This window comes from Nerophis lumbriciformis, linkage group LG10 (assembly GCF_033978685.3).
Source record: "Nerophis lumbriciformis linkage group LG10, RoL_Nlum_v2.1, whole genome shotgun sequence".
NCBI lineage: Eukaryota > Metazoa > Chordata > Actinopteri > Syngnathiformes > Syngnathidae > Nerophis > Nerophis lumbriciformis.
In genome coordinates this window covers 28,267,738-28,286,886 of record NC_084557.2, presented here as the reverse complement: position 1 = coordinate 28,286,886, position 19,149 = coordinate 28,267,738, and the positions used below count along the sequence as shown (strand labels likewise).

The window sequence follows — 19,149 nt, the reverse complement described above, 5'->3', positions numbered from 1 at the left end:
GCACCTCAAATCAACATCTCCCATTGAAATGAATTAAAATCAGTTTATATTGGTGTTTGCCCTCCACCCAAGACAGCACAATTTTAACATGCGACATGCTTTTTTAAAAAGAAAAACAAACTTTTAGATAATAAATATTGTATAAATCAATACAATAGAATGTAGTACTAAAAAGACTACAATAGTTTTATGAAACAATGTAATAATAATGTACAGTTTTTACCTTGGAGAGTGGACTTCTATGGTAAATCTCCTTCCCGCTGCTTCTCCGCCAAACACACCATCAGCAGATTCTCCATATTTTCATGGATAAATATTCGCTGTTTAGATATTTTTTTAACATTCTGCTTCAGTGTGGTGCAGACCAACAGTGATACGCTCAAATTGCTTTGCCACGTTGGCAAAATGCTCGGTCATGTTTTGTATGATTTCTTTTTTGAATTCAGTGATCATCCACTTTTTTTTCTCAGCACTGTCCTTCACACTCGCTTTCTGCCTTTCAACGGTTGGAAAATAAAGTTATGTCGATGTCTAGCTATAAGCTAATGCTAGCGAGTAAGTCTATATGTTTTGGGCGAATTTTAAGGGGTTCACTGTGACATTTGCGACATCAACTCATGACGGGGATGCTTGTAACTCCAAATTTGGCTTGCAACTTAAAGCATAGCAATTAACCGAGAGACAGCTCTCTTCTCAAAACATTCTTACTTTGGGGCACTTTTAAGTTGAGGTACCACTGCAATGTTTGTGTTTTCACTGCTTAGGAGAAGTCGAGTGAAAAGACAAAACAGGACCTTTTGAGGGATAATGAGAGCGTCTCAAAGGCGTTGAAGGATTCCAAAGAGCTGCTTGAGCAGACGAGACAGGTAACGTCAAGAAGATCAAAGTTCTCTTAAGGTGCAGCAGAAAATGAAGATTTGTTTGTCCACAAATGTCAGGCAGAGAAGGAGTTGAAAGGACAGCTGGTGTCGCTGCAGCAGCAGCACTCAAAGACACAGGAGGTGCTGCGGGAAAAGGAGCAAAAGGTGGAGAAGCTGCTGGGTCAACTAAAAACGGCAAGAGGAAGCTTTGAGGAAGAGATGAAGAAGCTGATGGGGCAAGTTGCTGAGCTGCAGGAAGTCAATGCTAAGAAGGTGAGTTAATGGCACAAACTGTACTGCATGAGCTGTATTCCACAGGAGGAGGATGCTAATCATGTGTGTCATTTACTCTCAGGTGGAGGGAGAACACCAGCTCAAGGAGCAAGTGTCAAAGGTTAGCAAACAACTGACGTCTGAGAAAAACCGGACAGAAGAACTACAGAAGGCCTTGGAAAAAAGTAAAGAAGGCCTCACTAAGCTCCAGTCTGACTTCTACGGCAAAGACTCTGAGGTGTCAGCACTACGCCAAGACCTCAAAGTAGGTTTTACACATTGCGTTACAGGCTTTCTCACAGTACTGCAATCTGTTTGTGGCTGTGCTACGATGACTGACATGTGGACCGCCCAATGATTGCATGGCCGGCAACTAAAAAGCCAACAAATAATGAGACATTTTAAGGAGATAACAAGGAAAGATTTTTAAAGATTACACTTTTGGTGTAGGTAGCGGAAGACAGGCTACATTTGAACCAGGAGGAGCTGGCGGCTAACCAGACCCATCAGACAGTCCTAGAGACTCAGATTCAGGAGCTGAAGAAGAGTCACAGTTCTCTGGAGCAGGACGTTGGCAGTCGAGACAAAAAACTTCAGCAGCAGGAAAAGGCTTTGAAAGATCTCCAGAAGCAACAGGTGAGACGAATAGAGGACATTGTCGTCTTATTTGCATAATTGGCCATGACGCATGTGCATGTCATTTATTAAAACGCTAAAAAAAAAGGTCCCCGCTCCACAAATATCCACTTGCCCACACTTTGGACACCCCTTGTTTACAGTGTGCATTTCCCTGGGAAGGCCAAGTGTTACCGAAGGACGCCAGAGTTTCTCAAGGCTTGGTTTTTTTAGCACCATTGTTAGTCAAAGTCTCGGCTGTGCCGTCGTTCTGCATGCTTCTACACCTCGCCTTTCACGGCGATGGTAATGCACACTCTCCAGGCTTGTGGAGGTGCCCTGCATGTCTGGATTCCTGATCCCACTGCTAATTCTTTGACTTTCCTGGCTGCTTGTATTTTAAGATTATATTTGATTCAGCAGGCCTCTGTACCAAATCAAAAGCTCTGTAATGAAAAATCTGAATCAGTTTTAAATTGGCCCTAGTGTGTGAATGTGAGTGTGAATGTTGTCTGTCTGTCTGTGTTGGCCCTGCGATGAGGTGGCGACTTGTCCAGGGTGTACCCCGCCTTCCGCCCGATTGTAGCTGAGATAGGCTCCAGCGCCCCCTTCGACCCCAAAGGGAATAAGCGGTAGAAAATGGATGGATGGATGGATTTTTACACAAATCAAATTTTATAGTCAGAATATCATCCAGAAACATTTTGTAAATGTTTTAGCAATTGTCATTTATTTGTTTAAAACTTGCTAACAGTTTTATCTAGAGTTCAGTCTGGTTGTATTTTGAAGTGAAATTTGACAACATCCTCACTCATCTTTGCACTGACGTGTGCATTGACCTGATCACTCGCCGTATAACGACCTGTGCCACCTTTCAGGTAACCATCCGCGGTTAAGGTAAAGGAGCATGCACGGTCAAAATTCATTTTGTCATTAATCATCATTTATACATGATTAATACAATATTTTGGGAGGATTAATCACATGCGTTAACACATTAACTTTGACAATATTGACTTGCAACATGCAGTGAGATAAATGCTGGTAAAGCAGCTTTTTTGATGCGTCATTTACCTACACTTCTCTTTTGTAAAGTAAATCTGTTCAGCAAATATGGGCATCTACATCAACTATATGATTTGCCAAACAGTTTGTTTGAAATAATAGCGGTGATATATATTTAAACAGTGTGCATTTTCAAAAGATACATTTTGATACTTTTAAAGAGGGTGGGGTGTGGTTTCATTTACAACCTGGGAACATCTCCAGGATCAAACATCTTGCAGACAGACTGAAAAAACAGAAAAGTTACATTAAAATATATCTCATACATATTATCTAGAGCAGTGCTTCTCAAACGTTTTTCACCAAGTACTACCTCAAAAAAAACTTGGCTCTCCAAGTACTATCATAATGACACCACTTTTTATCTGTTCTTTTTTTTTGCTACCGATGAGACGCATGACACATTTTTTTCTCAAGACGCAAAAAATACAAACCTCAGGAACTTTTTATCATATAGGATATATGTTAGTAATATATCTTCTATGTGAAAAAGATGTCATTAAAAAATATTAAATGACACCAAAAAGCATCAATTGAATTTGTTTTAATCAGCCCCTTAAGTCTTCCGGCTGCTTTGAGATTATAAAAGAATGTTGCTGAACAGACGTGTTAAATATTTTTTATTTCTGACCGTCCAAATATGTTAAAACATACAAGGTTTGCTTGTTTTAGTACAGGGTTCCCCAACCTTTTTTCCACCAGGGACCGGTTTAATGTATGCATTATTTTAACGGACCGGCTTTCTACGTGTGGCAGATAAAAACAGCAAAAAAATGACATGGCCATTAATGTGCATTGTCCCATGTACTATAACAAAGGAGTTGTATTATACATCTATTAACAAGCTTATTGGTGTGTTTAGTGCAGGGGTCGGCAACCTTTACCACTCAAAGAGCCATTTTGACCTGTTTCACAAATTAAAGAAAACAATGGGAGCCACAAAACTCTTTTGAAATTTAAAATGAAATAACACTGCATACATTTTTTTTTGCTTTGTGCTATGTATAAACCAGGGGTCTCAGACATGCGGCCCGCACCTTAATATGAAAATGTAATGTTAGTGCGGCCCGCGAGTTTTATATGAATGGCGCTTGACAGCGTCATACTTGCCAACCCTCCCGATTTTTCCGGGAGACTCCCGAATTTCAGGGCAACTATTCTCTCGAATGTCTCTCAAACAACATTAATAAGGGCGTGCCGTGATGGCACTGCCTTTAGCGCCCTCTACAACCAATACAATCAGCGTGCCAGCCCAGTTACATGTTATATGAGGCTTCTGCAGACACACGAGTGACTGCAAGGCATACTTGGTCAACAGCCATACAGATCACACTGAGGGTGGCCGTATAAACAACTTTTACACTCTTATTAATATGCGCCACACTGTGAACCCACACCAAACAAGAATGACAAACACATTTCGGGAGAACATCCGCACCATAACACAACATAAACACAACAGAACAAATACCCAGAATCCCATAGATCCCTAACTCTTCCGGGCTACAATATACATCCCAGCTACCACGTCAACAACACCCCCCCCCCCCCCCCCCCCCCACACACACACTGTTTTAGTACACACAGACCTTTAGTAAATCAGACCCTTATTGTACGTGTCGTAGGAACAGAACTTGTTTGTAAACCGAGGACTTCCTGCATAGATTTTTAGAGAATGATGGGCTAAAATGACAAATCAAGCATCCTATGGTAGATAGTTTTTATTTTGCCGTCAAACATTGCTGCCGAAACCTTCATAATTCGTAATATTAGCTTATGATGCTAGTGATTAGTTTTAGGGTTTTATTCTTTAGACTAGCAGTAAATTGAGGAAAGTATTTTTTACATTTATTTTTGCACTGCTCTGAGAAACACCAAAGACTAGAACATGCTTTATGACATTTTAAAAACCATGTTTCATTCCTGTTTCTGTGCTGACGTAGGCTCAAGTTAAGGAAGACCTGGACAAGGAGAGGAACAAAATGGAGGAGCTGCTGAAAGCCAAAAGTAATCTGGAGAAGAACTGCAGCAGACTGACATCAGAGATGAAATCACTGACAGAGAAGAAGGATAAGGTAGGAATATGGGAGGTCTACGTCTCGACTGTCAGCTGTGAACAATTGTACAAATCCTTCATATTGTGCTTTAGGAGCTGCGTGAGTTGCAGGAAGCCAAGCAGTTGTTGATCCAGCAGAAATTGGAGCTGCAGGGCCAGGTGCAGGCTGCACAAAGTGACCTCCAACAGGAACAGGAAGCGCACCGGGCCGCCAGGGACAGCAGGAGCCAGAGAGAAGAGCAGCTCTTCACCAAAACCAAGGAGCTCCAGGATCAACTGGTAGGCGGAGTCATTCAATGTCAGCGGCGGTTGGAGTGACCTCCGCCTCCTCTCTGCAGGCGGCTGAAAAGCAAGCCAGGGGAGAGCAGGTGAAGCGCGGAGAGGAAGCGGAGGCTAAGCTTGGCGTCCAGCTGACGGCTCTGAATGAAAACGTGGCCACGCTGAAGAGAGAGTGGCAAGGCAGCCAGCGACGAGTCTCCGAGCTCGACAAGCAGACGGACGAGCTCAGGGGAGAGATCGCCGTGCTGGAGGCCACCGTACAACACAACCAGGATGAGAGACGTGCGCTTTTGGAACGGTGAGTTTGACAGTGCAGCCTCCATTTAAGAACCCCTCATTGTACAAACTGTTAGATTTACCAACCACAGGCCGAATAGAAATATGCTTTGGCGTACGAACCTGGGTCCTCATGTACAAAGACTTGTGTGGTGTTCCTACTAAAATCCAGAAAATGACGTACGCAAGTAAGAATACAGACGTGTGAAAGTGTCCGCACACACAAATCCAAGCACAATTCTTTGTTACATCGCAATTTACTTGAAATTTGCCGCAGACACCTGCTTGGCACGCCCAGACCCCGCCCCCTTACACATATGCAAAACATACTGAAAATGTGTTGAGCTGGGCACAGTCTGACCAATCACAAGTCAGTAGGAGGTGCTTCGTTCTCCTTTTTGAAGCAAACAATCGATTGTCAGTCTGACATTGCCAAGTCTCTGAGAACTGAACACAAGCGGAAAAAACAAGAAAAAAGAAATGGTTGTGTCAGGAAGAGGGTGAAGAAGAAAACAGATGTGTGAGGCCAAAACTGAAAATCGTGCTGCACCCTGTTTGAAAAGGTAGTCACTACACTAATATGTCAAACTTTAGTGACTGATCACCCAAATGTCAAATAATTGTTGTAACAAAATGTGTTTGTACAGTTGCTCACATGAGTCAGGTTACAGTTTCATGTGGAAAGCCCCGCCCCCAGAGCCGTGCCCCCTCACCGTCCATGAGGGATGTATTTGTTTGAAATCTTTTAAAAGTTAACATGCCAACATATCACAAATGATATGAAAGACTTGTTGACTCTTGTTTGATTACTCAATATGGTATTAAAATACAAAATATTGCGGGAGCAGCCGTAAAAGTCACATCCTCCTCGGTCTCCGCTGCTGCTGTGCACCTGACATGGCCAAAGGAGTCACAGGATCACCAATGACAGCTGTAGGAGCCTAAATACTGTTTACGTGAATTTCTTGGTTGGCTCTCAGGACCAAGTTTCTTGCTCAGTTCACAAGACCAGTAGCCTAAAAATTCAGATCCTGGAATGCTGGATATGGACGACCTAGAGGTCATAAGAGTGACTCATGTATACGTTATTCAGACGCGAGAAGCCAAAGATTTTGTGGATCAGTGGATGAACCATTATTCTTCTTGGACAGCATTGAAGCGTGCTGTAGCCTGGTTTCTAAAACTCAAAGATCTGCTGAAAGAGCTGAAGGAAAAAAGAACTACCGTATTTTCCGCACTATAAGGCGCACCTAAAAACCACAAATTTTCTCAAAAGCTGACAGTGCGCCTTATAACCCGGTGCGCTTTATTACGATTCATTTTCATAAAGTTTCGATCTCGCAACTTCGGTAAACAGCCGCCATCTTTTTTCCCGGTAGAACAGGAAGCGCTTCTTCTTCTACGCAAGCAACCGCCAAGGAAAGCACCCGCCCCCATAGAACAGGAAGCGCTTCTTCTTCTACTGTAAGCAACCACCCGCCCCCGGAAGAAGAAGAAAAAACGCGCGGATATCACCGTACGTTTCATTTCCTGTTTACATCTGTAAAGACCACAAAATGGCTCCTACTAAGCGACAAGGATCCGGTTCATAAAAAGACGCAATCTCTCCATCCGCACACGGATTACTACCGTATTTCACAGCAACTGATATTCCTGTGAACCGCACTGTGGAACGGGAGCACGTACGGTGAATATTCGCACCACAGGGAATGAGAAGTCATCCTTCACTGTGGTTCTAGCTTGCCATGCTAACTTCCACCCATGGTGATATTCAAAAGGAAGACCTTGCCAAAAGAGACCTTTCCAGCCGGCGTCATCATAAAAGCTAACTCGAAGGGATGGATGGATGAAGAAAAGATGAGCGAGTGGTTAAGGGAAGTTTACGCGAAGAGGCCGGGTGGCTTTTTTCACACAGCTCCGTCCATGTTGATATACGACTCTATGCGCGCCCACATCACAGATGGTGTCAAAAAACAAGTGAAGCACACAAATACAACACTCGCCGTCATTCCGGGTGGATTAACCAAAGAACTCCAACCGCTGGATATTGGTGTCAACAGGGCATTCAAATCACGACTGCGAACGGCGTGGGAACAATGGATGACCGAAGGCGAACACACCTTCACTAAGACGGGCAGACAGCGCCGGACGACATACGCCAACATTTGCCAGTGGATCGTAAATGCCTGGGCAGATATTTCGGTCACAACTGTGGTCCGAGCTTTCCGGAAGGCAGGATTCACAGAACTACTGGACAACAACAGCGACACTGACTCCGATGACTTCGACGAGACGGAACCGGCCATTTTGGATCCCACGCTTGCGCAACTTTTCAATTCGGACACCGAAGACGAAGAATTCGAAGGATTTACGAATGAAGAATAACTTCAGAAAGTGAGCGCTATGTTTATTTTGTGTGTTGTGACATTAACGTTCGAGCAACATTATGTTGCTATTGCTCTACACCATTTTGAATTTTACTATGTTTGTGATTGCACATTTGCGTACATTTTGGGACAGAGTTGTTAGAACGCTGGTTTTCAATATATTATTAAAGTTTGACTGAACTATCTGACTGTTTTTTTGACATTCCCTTTAGCGCAGCGTAGGCGCGGCTTATAATCCGGGGCGGCTTATTGGTGGACAAAGTTATGAAATATGTAATTCATTGAAGGTGCGGCTAATAATCCGGTGCGCCTTATAGTGCGGAAAATACGGTAAGACTAACGAGCTTCGTCGCCCTATTACAAAGCTATGTCTTCTTCAAGAAGCAGAAGATAATTAAAGTATGGCGACGAAGCAAAGACCTCGAGTTGAATGGGGCAAAGGACCACAAGCTTCTTTGAGAAGTATTAAGGCTATTTAGGCACCTTGAATTTGTTTCAACACGTTTAAGTAATTGTTTCAAGGACTTTGATAACAATTAGGGGCCGGTAATGTAGGGGCCTAAATGCTGTTTAAGTTCATTTACATTTTATGGAAGGTGCTTTATGTTTATTCAGCCAAAAGGGTACTATTTACTTATTTAAATAATACAAAAATGTATATATTACATGCTTAGAATAATTATAAGGTACACTTTATTTGTAATTATTATATTTGTCTAATTCATTTGATGATGTAACTGTTTAATTGCACATATGGCGGAAGGATCTGTGTGGTAAGATGGTTTTGGACACAATGTATTGTGGGTAATGGCAGTCAGGTATGGGGGAATTGAGCCACACAGTTTTTTGACCTTTCTCTTACTTTTTCTTACTCTTTCTTACTGTAACAAACTCGCTTTATTGTTCCATTCATTTGTTCCCACATGGTTATTGCTTTACGTTTTTGAAGGATTAAGTTGACAAGTAAACGATACAAAACGAAGAGGAGCGTCTGGAGTTTGGTTTGTTGTTGCCGCAGCAAGCGGAGCAGGACAATGTAGAGGAGCGTCAAGCTAAGGCTTCATTAGGAATGGGTGGCAAAATGATCGCCAGGATTAAATGAATAAATGTCCTCACAAATATAAAAAAATTAATAACAAGCATTAAATGCATTAGCGAAAACATTTATTTGTGTCCTTGCCTCAAACCTTTGAACTTTTTTTTTTTAATTAAATGTTGCAGAGCCCAAATGGCACAAGTATTTGTTCTTATGTCTCTGATGGGCACATCAATCAGTCTGTGTGTTGCTGAAGGTTCCACAGCCTGTGGAAAAGTGCGTAGGCCAGCTATGGAGTTGCTGTGATCCACCACACGTCGTCAGTCTTGATACATCTCACCTTTGCCGTGAAAAAGGGCGTACGGCGGGTTTTTGTGTATCTGCAAGCTTGTTACATGAGGGCCCTGATCTCTGTGTACCAACATTTAATGCACTTATTTTGTGGCCGGCAGCACATCCATTATGGGCGGGTTGATAGATCTATGGTGCTCATCCAGTCAGCAGTTAGATACTGTGTGTGCCGTTTAAATGTTTTAGCCTTCTTACAACATTTTCTAGTTTTGCTAGCCTAATATGAGTCTAAAGAAATCATTGGACAATTCTCAGGAAGTATCCACAGCGTTGTCGACGCTCATTATTGGAACCCATTATTCATGTTTACATTGTTTCTTAGGGAGAAATTTGTTTCAACAAACAAACTTTTCTATTTACGAACCCTGTTCAAGCACCAATTAACTTGGTAACTTGAGGTTGCACTCCTTAGTCAACGTGGACATAAATTGTGTAAACAATCTTGTGTGCGTTTGCAATAAAGGTGTGTGACGGGCGAAGGCGAGATGGAGAAGCTGCAGGCCAAGGTGCTAGAAATGAGGCGGAAGCTGGACGACACGACGGCAGCCATGCAGGAGCTGGGCCGAGAGAACCAGTCTCTGCAGGTCAGCGACAGAACCTTGCACACAGTAGACACACACAAACACACATTATTTTATTTTTCATCTTCTTGAGACCTCCGAAAAATGCCTACCTCTTTAGGACCACCCTTTCTAGATATATAAAGATTTTTATTTACAACATTAATGATATATATACATACTATGCAAATATAAAAAAGCTTGTTGTGAAAAATGAGTTGGAATTTCACAAGAAAAAGGTCACAATTTCACAAGAAAAACTTAGAATTTTAGCAGTATTATAATAAAAGTCATAATTTTACTCAACGAAAGGCAAAATTTTACAAGAAAAACTGAACTTTGGTGCAATATTATGATAAAAGTTGGAATTTTACTCAATAACAGTCGCAATTTTACAAGAAAAGCTAATGATTTATGCAATTTTATGATAAAGTCACAATTTTGTAAGAAAACTTTAAAATGTTGGCATTATTATAATAATCGGAATTTTACTCAAAAAATGTCACAATTTTACAAGAACAACAAAAAATGTCAATATTGGGATAAAAGTAGAGATGTCCGATAATTTATCGGCCGATAAATGCTTTAAAATGTAATTTCGGAAATTATCGGTACCTGTTTCAAAATTATCGGTATCAGTTTCAAAAAGTAAAATGTATGACTTTTTAATACGCCACTGTGTACACGGACGTAGGGAGAAGTACAGAGCGCCAATTAACCTTAAAGGCACTGCCTATGCGTGCCGGCCCAATCACATAATATCTGCGGCTTTTCACACACACAAGTGAATGCAATGCATACTTGGTCAACAGCCATACAGGTCATACTGAGGGTGGCCTTATAAACAACTTTAACACTGTTACAAATATGTGCCACACTGTGAACCCACACCAAACAAGAATGACAAACACATTTTGGGAGAACATCCGCACCGTAACACAACATAAACACAACAGAACAAATACCCAGAACCCCCTGCAGCACTAACTCTTCTGAGACGCTAGAACCTCCTCATGCTCTCTCTGGGAGAGCATGTCCCAAATTCCAAGCTGCTGTTTTGAGGCATGTTAACAAAAATAATGCACTTTGTGACTTCAATAATAAATATGGCAGTGCCATGTTGGCATTTTTTTCCATAACTTGAGTTGATTTATTTTGGAAAACCTTGTTACATTGTTAAATGCATCCAGCGGGGCATCACAATAAAATTAGTCATAATAATGTGTTAATTCCATGACTGTATATATTGGTATCGGTTGATATTGGTATCGGTAATTAAGAGTTGGACACTATCGGATATTGGCAAAAAAAGCCATTATCGGACATCTCTAGATAAAAGGCAGAATTTTATATGACAAATATCACCATTTTGCATTAAAAAGTGATCATTTTACATAAAGTAATAATTTTACAAGAAAATATTGCAGTATTACAGAAACAGAAAGAATATGAGAAATGTTTCCCAATTTTATAAGAAAAAAGTCAACACTTTGTGAGAAAATGACTGCTTTTAATTTATTTATTTATCTTTTGAATTTTTTGTGTGTAATTGGTTTTTAACCTTGATTATTTACTTCAAGTTATTACAGTATGTCTCTATATACATATTTGATATAATGTTTTTAATAAATTTTGGCCAAAGGGGGCGCAATCACATTTCTTACACACACTTGTTATTACATATGTTGGCCAGAGGGGGAGCACTTCAAATGTTTACACTCACTTGTTATTTCATATGTTGACCACATTGTGAGAAAAAGACTGCTTTTAGTTAAAAAAAAAAAGTGTTTGTAATTGGTTTTCAATCTTCATTATTTACTTTAAATTATGACAGTATGTCTTTACATACAAATTTATTTAGTTTTTTAAATTAATTTTGGCCAATGGGGGCGCATTTCATTTTGTTACACACACTTGTTATTACATGTGTTGCCCAGAGGGGGAGCACTTAAATTTTTTTACACACACTTGTTATTTCATATGTTGACCAGAGGGGGAGCACTTTTAAAACCGACACAGTCAATTTGAAAAATCCCTCCTTTTTTGGGACCACCCTAATTTTGATACATTTCACCACCTGGGGTGCAACTGAAACATTCTCTATTAGATGCAATGGTTTTCCTTATTGGGACCATGATTTCGGTCCTAACTTGTTCACCGGTCCTCATATGGAAGCTACTTTTCCTTGTTGATGTCTCAAGAAGGGTAGAAATACAAGAACACACACACTGCTGGTACAAGTCTACATATCTTAATGAGACTGTTTGTTTATTTAGATTAAGCAGTCCCAGAGTCTGACCCGGAAGTGGACTGAGGATAACGAGGTGCAGAACTGCATGGCGTGCGGAAAAGGCTTCAGTGTCACAGTCAGGAGGGTAAGGACGACATTCTTTCTTCTATACTGTTTGGATCATGTTGGTCACACCTGTCCTGCACACATCATACAACTAACATCATTTAATAACTTCCAATAGAGACATTGTGTCTTCCCTGTAAAATAACACAGTTTGTCTTCATGCAGCATCACTGCAGACACTGCGGAAACATTTTCTGCGCCGAGTGTTCGTCAAGAAACGCCCTGACGCCGTCCTGGAAGAAACCAGTTCGGGTGTGTGAGACGTGCTTTGAGGAGCTCCATGGTTGACTTGGCCCTTCTTGCCCTCCCTCCCTCCCCCGTCTGAAAAGGCCGCCACCTGTCCTTCTCCCATCAAACGTGCACTATAAGAGGACTAAAGTGTGTCCACTCCCACTCACATGTGACTTCCTGCTGTGGCCTGGAACGTGTGTGAACTTTCACAGAGAAGAACAGGCGTGAGAAAGAAAATCACCAACGTCACGAGTCACGTGGGAGCAGCTGGGATTCTATGTTTTTGTGCCTTTGCTCATCCTGTGAACTGCCACAAGGTGGCGACAGAGAAAAGAAAACACCTCCCTCGGCTTTAAGAGCTTTTCGTTTGCTGTTGTACTTTGTCAAAGGCTTGGCAAACACAGCTGCCCCGCAAATGTAAACACAACTAACTATTTAGTCACGTCTCTTATTTTAGGACGACCGCGTCTCACTACTGGAGAACTAACTGTTGAATTTGGAGAGAAATGTTAACACTTGTTTTCTTGAATTATCATAAAACATCTAACGCTGACGTCAGATCACTTGCTGCATCTTGCTTTGGCCGGCAGACTGAATATACAAAACATTTGACAATTATTGTACATCGTGACCAAAGAATGTCTCAACAGGAAAGCAACATTTCATGTTTCAGTATTTTATCAGATGTTTTCCTTCAAATCCACATCTTTAATCCATTTACAGCATGTATGACCTTTTTCTTTTCTCTGTTTCTGTGCATTCATTTTTTTCCAGAAGGTAGTGTTTTTTTAAACTGGTAATGCAGTCATTAAATGTGCCTGCATGTGGATTCATTTTCTGCTGCTTGGTAAAATCTCATTCACTACTGCCGGATCGTGTGTGTGTGTTGTGCTTTATAGCAATAATTGGTTGTGTGTGTGTATATAGGTGTGTGTGTTTAATGTTGGCCTACCGTCTTGATGCACATTGTAAGACCACTTGCCATTCAGAACGTCAGTGCTGCCTTCAGGTGCAGTGATTATTTTCACTTGTCTGTCATGCAACTTGTTTATATAATTTATGACTGCAGTCAAATATTGTTTTTAGTCACTTCTTCCTTAGTGCTGTCGTTTAAGCACTGAAGCAGGCTGGAACAATAAAAAAAGAAAAACAATTACTAAAGAATGTCCATCTCAGCTTCACAAACCCTCTCGTATTATTTATGTCTACCTCAGATTGGCAGTAAAAGACACATCCAGAGTCCACCTTCTCATGTACAGTAGGACCACTGAGGTTGTACAGATTCCAACAATATTAGATGCATAGAATAACATGGATGACATAATTACATTGACATGTTTTAACAAGATAAAAGGATGTAACACATTCACATCAGTTGTACTTTTTTTTTTTTTTTTTACAGCATGCACAAACCACATGTCACCGAATGTTCTTTTTGGTTTGTGTCCACTATTGTGCACGATAACTGGCATAAAGTAGTGTCATGCTGGCAGTGGTCCTATTCGGTGTGTGCCTTCATGCACTGTTATGTTATGTACATGTCATCCATGCTCACTTGAATCGGTCCATTTTCTAATTTATCACTACAAACTAAATAAAACATTCAGTATGTTTACACGTTTTGTGCTATGACTTTTTTGCAATATGCAAATATCACAGGAATTAATGCAACGGGGGCTAGTGCATGTGCCTCACAATACGAAGGTGCCGGGTTCGATCCCTGAGCTCGGGTTCTTTCTGTGTGGAGTTTGCATGTTATCCCCGTGACAGCTCTTAGGCTTCCTCCCACCTCCAAAGACATGCACCTGGGGATAGGTTGATTGGCAACACTAAATGGTCCCTAGTGTGTGAATGTGAATGTTGTCTATCTGTGGTGGCCCTGCGATGAGGTGGCGACTTGTCCAGGGTGTACCGTGCCTGCCGTCCGAATGCAGCTGGGATAGGCTCCAGCACCCCCCGCGACCCCGAAAGGGACAAGTGGTAGAAAATTGATAATGGGATCACATTTGCTCATTGAAGTGTTTGTGGTAACATTACTAAATGGTCCCGAGTAGTGACGTCCGATAAATGCTTTAAAATGTAATATCGGAAATTATCGGTATCGTTTCTTTTTTATTATCGATATCGTTTTTTTTTTGTTTGTTTTTTTTTTAATTGTATTTTTTTTAATTAAATCAACATACAAAACACAAGATACACTTACAATTAGTGCACCAACCCAAAAAAACCTCCCTCCCCCATTTACACTCATTTACACAAAAGGGTTGTTTCTTTCCATCCATCCATCCATCCATTCTTTCTGTTATTAATATTCTGGTTCCTACATTATATATCAATATATATCAATACAGTCTGCAAGGGATACAGTCCGTAAGCACACATGATTGTGCGTGCTGCTGGTCCACTAATAGTACTAACCTTTAACAGTTAATTTTACTCATTTTCATTAATTACTAGTTTCAGTGGAACTGTTTTTATATTGTTTTATTTTTTTATTCAAGAAAATGTTTTTAATTTATTCATCTTATTTTATTATTATTTTTAAAAAGGACCATACCTGGTTGTCCAAATAAGGCATAATGTGTTAATTCCACGACTGTATATATCGGTGTCGGTTGATATCGGTATCGGTCATTAAGACTTGGACAATATCGGATATCGGCAAAAAGCCATTATCGGACATCCCTAGTCCCGAGTGTGTGAATGTTGTCTGTGTTGGTCCTGCGATGAGGTGGCGACTTGTCCAGGGTGTACCCCGCCAGCTGGGATAGGCTCCAGCACCCCCTCTCCCCACTAAATGCTGAGATTTAGTGGACGTTTTTGCATTGCTATTTGTAAAGCAGAACTAAAGTCACGTGACTGTTATAAATATAGAAACTTTAGCCAGAATGTGTTGGCAGCCTTATTACAGGTTCAATGTTTGTAAGCGAACTGTTGCAGAAAGTCAGATCCACAAAGCATAGCAAGAAGAAACATCCACGACCATTTTTGTCCTAAATGAGCAGATCTTTAATATTGATTGATTGAAACGTTTATAGTGCACTAGAGGAGTAGCAGAGCCCTTCAATGACCACTCCGCGTGTCGTGTACGAGGAGATAGTGCTAGTGGAGTCATTGGCGAGACCTGTGGACGGTTAAGGCTTTCCCCACACTCGTGTAGGAGGACGGCTCAGATCTGTGAAGACTCCAACCACAGTGGGGCGCTGTTGGCTCGAAGCTGCTGAGAGTCCAGCTTCAGCAGAGTCGACACGGCGTCCTCGATCTTGGAAATCCAGACTCTCTGCAAAACAAAGGCAAGTATCATTGATAAGGACCGGGTTTATGCCCAAGTATTGGACTTTGAAGTAGGGCTGTCAAATTTAATGCATTAACTGCTGCGAATAATTACACAAAATGATCGCATGAATGCAAATAATCCACGCAATTCACCTTGGAGCACACATTCTCCTTTACCTTTACGTGTTACCTGAGAGGTGTAGACTGTTACACGGACAATGCTTTGATTGATTTAAACTTTTATTAGTAGATTCCGTACAATTGACCACTAAATGGTAACACCATGAATTGATTAACGTGGACCCCGAATTAAACAAGTTGAAAAACTTATTCGGGTGTTACCATTTAGTGGTCAATTGTAGTGTACTGTGCAATCTACTAATAAAAGTTTCAATCAATCAAAACCCGCATAGGTTTTTCCACTTTAATCAATTCATAATAATAACTGGGATTTATATAGCGCTTTTCTAAGTACCCAAAGTCGCTTTACATGTAGAACCCATCATTCATTCACACCTGGTGGTGGTAAGCTACTTTCATAGCCACAGCTGCCCTGGGGTAGACTGACGGAAGCGTGGCTGCAATTTGCGCCAAAGGCCCCTCCGACCACCACCTATCATTCATCATTCAATTCACCGGTGTGAGTGGCACCGGGGGAAAAGGGTGAAGTGTCCCGCCCAAGGACACAACGGCAGCGATTTTTTGGATGGTAAGAGGCGGGGAGCGAACCTGCAACCCTCAGGTTTCTGGCACGGTTGCTCTACCCACTACGCCATGCCGCCCCATTGATTGATTGATTGATTGAAACTTTTATTAGTAGATTGCACAGTACAGTACATATTCCGTACAATTGACCACTAAATGGTAACACCCGAATACGTTTTTCAACTTGTTTAAGTCGGGGTCCACTTAAATCAATTCATGGTAATGCATACACTAGAACATTGGTTCTCAAATTTTTTTCAGAAAAATACCACCTCAGAAAAAACTTGGCTCTCCAAGTAACACCATGCTGACCAATATTAAACTAAAGTAGCGTAGTAGGCCCAAGTATTCATTAAAAACATAGCAGAGGTTTTATTTAGTAAGTATATTGTAGCGTCTCGGAAGAGTTGGTGCTGCAGGGAATTCTAGGTGCAATTAGTCTCCTGAAATGTGTTTGTCATTGTTGTTTAGTGTGGTTTCACTATATGGCACATGTTTATGACAGTGTTGGCGTTGTTTATAAGGCCACCCTTAGTGTGACATGTGTGGCTGTTGACTAAGTATGCAGATTCATTCACTTGTATAGGAGTGTGTTCAACATGATCATTAAAATTGATCATACAGAGTGATGGTAAATGGTAAATGCGTCGTACTTGTATAGCGCTTTTCTACCTTTTTAAGGAACTCAAAGCACTTTGACACTATTTTCCACATTCACACACACACATACACACACTGATGGCGGGAGCTGCCATGCACAGCGCTAACCAGGCCCATCAGGAGCAAGGGTGAAGTGTCTTGCTCAAGGACACAACGGACGTGACTAGGATGGTAGAAGGTGGGGATTGAACCAGGAACCCTCAGATTGCTGGCACGGCCACTCTCCCAACTTCGCCACGCAGTCCCCAGAGAATAAGCTTTTCTTAACATCTTCAACTTAAGACTATTATCAACCTGTCCAACGCTACAATAATTAACATTTATGGCCACTATAACATTAAACAAAGTTTGAACAGTAACACTGTGTTTGAATATAGGAAAATGTGTGAATATGAGTGTGAATGTTGTCTGTCTATCTGTGTTGGTGACTTATCCAGGGTGTTCCTTCCGAGTGCAGCTGGGATAGGCTCCAGGACCCCAAGAGGGACAAGTGGTAGAAAATGGATGGATGGAAAACGCTGTACTTTAATCAAATGATTTGGCGGACTACTAGATGGAGCCCGCAGAGTTTGAAAATCACTGCACTGGTGCAAAGATGAGTGAGGAGTTAGACTCCAAAATAAACCCCAACTTAACTCAAGACAAAACTATTTTGAACAAATAAATGACGTTTATTTAAGTAAAACATTTCAAAAATGTTTCATAAGACATTCTGTCACTAAAATTGCATTTGGGGATAGGTTGATTGGCAACACTAAATTGGCCCTAGTGTGTGAATGTGAGTGTGAATGTTGTCTGTCTATCTGTGTTGGCCCTGTGATGAGGTGGCGACTTGTCCAGGGTGTACTCCGCCTTCCGCCCGATTGTAGCTGAGATAGGCTCCAGCACCCCCCGCGACCCCGAAGGGAATAAGCGGTAGAAAATGGATGGACTACTAGATGGAGCCCGCAGAGTTTGAAAATCACTGCACTGCTGCAAAGATGAGTGAGGAGTTAGACTCCAAAATAAACCCCAACTTAACTCAAGACAAAACTATTTTGAACAAATAAATGACGTTTATTTAAGTAAAACATTTCAAAAATGTTTCACAAGACATTCTGTCACTAAAATTGCATTTGGGGATAGGTTGATTGGCAACACTAAATTGGCCCTAGTGTGTGAATGTGAGTGTGAATGTTGTCTGTCTATCTGTGTTGGCCCTGTGATGAGGGGGCGACTTGTCCAGGGTGTACACCGCCTTCCGCTCGAATGCAGCTAAGATAGGCTCCAGCACCCCCCGCGACCCCAATAGGGACAAGCGGTAGAAAATGGATGGATGGATGAAATCATGCAAGTTATTTACTGGGATTACTCAACCATCACAAGTGTGATTAATCTCATTTAAAAGAGTAATGGCACTACTAATAAGTTAAAGGGGACGTTGGCAACTTGATCACGGCTACATGTTTTAAATAAAAAATGTAAAAAGAACTCCACCGGCTAGCTTATGTTTCCACTAGTGGTTTAGCACAACATATACTGTTTTTAAATGTCTATATTTGTCACAATGACTATGTATTATGTTTAATACAATTTGCTCATCGACACAAGGAATTAGTTTGTTCAGGCTTTCTACTCACCCTGTCTCGTCCACACATACGTGCAAGGAGTGCATGTACGTACACTACAGAGAAGCAACTAACAAGTTGCAGTCATGTTATGATAGAATATACAGTCAATGACAGCTATTTTAAAAATCCAAATCCACTTTATTTATATAGCACTATTAACAAACACATTGTGTCTACACATGTACTACACATTATAAAACAATAGAAAAATACTAAATTAAAAGCATTTAAAATAATAATAGATAAATAATGAAGTACCGTATTTTCCGCACTATAAGGCGCACCTAAAAACCTCCAATTTTCTCAAAAGCTGACAGTGCGCCTTATAGTCAAAGTCAAAGTACCAATGATTGTCACACACACACACTAGGTGTGGCGAAATTATTCTCTGCATTTGACCCATCACCCTTGATCACCCCATGGTGGCCGCGCCCGGGAATCATTTTTGGTGATTTAACCCCCGATTCCAACCCTTGATGCTGAGTGCCAAGCAGGGAGGTAATGGCTCCCATTTTTATAGTCTTTGGTATGACTCGGCAGGGGTTTGAACTCA

At 41.2% G+C, this 19,149-nt stretch overlaps 2 protein-coding genes across 5 annotated transcripts in view; one reads left to right on the top strand and one right to left on the bottom strand.

The window, feature by feature from the left end:
* The window catches only part of eea1 (early endosome antigen 1), a 36,190-nt gene extending 22,230 nt beyond the window's left edge, over nucleotides 1-13,960 (top strand). For both annotated transcript variants that reach the window (XM_072913931.1, XM_072913930.1), the window contains 10 exons: nucleotides 765-866; nucleotides 939-1,133; nucleotides 1,216-1,402; nucleotides 1,588-1,769; nucleotides 4,757-4,888; nucleotides 4,963-5,148; nucleotides 5,208-5,446; nucleotides 9,662-9,782; nucleotides 12,035-12,133; nucleotides 12,280-13,960. In XM_072913931.1, the coding sequence (XP_072770032.1) occupies nucleotides 765-866; nucleotides 939-1,133; nucleotides 1,216-1,402; nucleotides 1,588-1,769; nucleotides 4,757-4,888; nucleotides 4,963-5,148; nucleotides 5,208-5,446; nucleotides 9,662-9,782; nucleotides 12,035-12,133; nucleotides 12,280-12,402 (1,566 nt within the window). In that variant the 3' untranslated portion in view covers nucleotides 12,403-13,960. The remainder of the gene's footprint in view (nucleotides 1-764; nucleotides 867-938; nucleotides 1,134-1,215; nucleotides 1,403-1,587; nucleotides 1,770-4,756; nucleotides 4,889-4,962; nucleotides 5,149-5,207; nucleotides 5,447-9,661; nucleotides 9,783-12,034; nucleotides 12,134-12,279) is intronic.
* A 1,370-nt stretch (nucleotides 13,961-15,330) lies between these two features.
* plekhg7 (pleckstrin homology domain containing, family G (with RhoGef domain) member 7) overlaps nucleotides 15,331-19,149 on the bottom strand; it is a 53,025-nt gene continuing 49,206 nt past the window's right edge. For all 3 annotated transcript variants that reach the window (XM_061969923.1, XM_061969922.2, XM_061969925.2), the window contains exon 17: nucleotides 15,331-15,625. In XM_061969923.1, coding sequence (XP_061825907.1) covers nucleotides 15,515-15,625 — 111 coding nt within the window. In that variant the 3' untranslated portion in view covers nucleotides 15,331-15,514. The remainder of the gene's footprint in view (nucleotides 15,626-19,149) is intronic.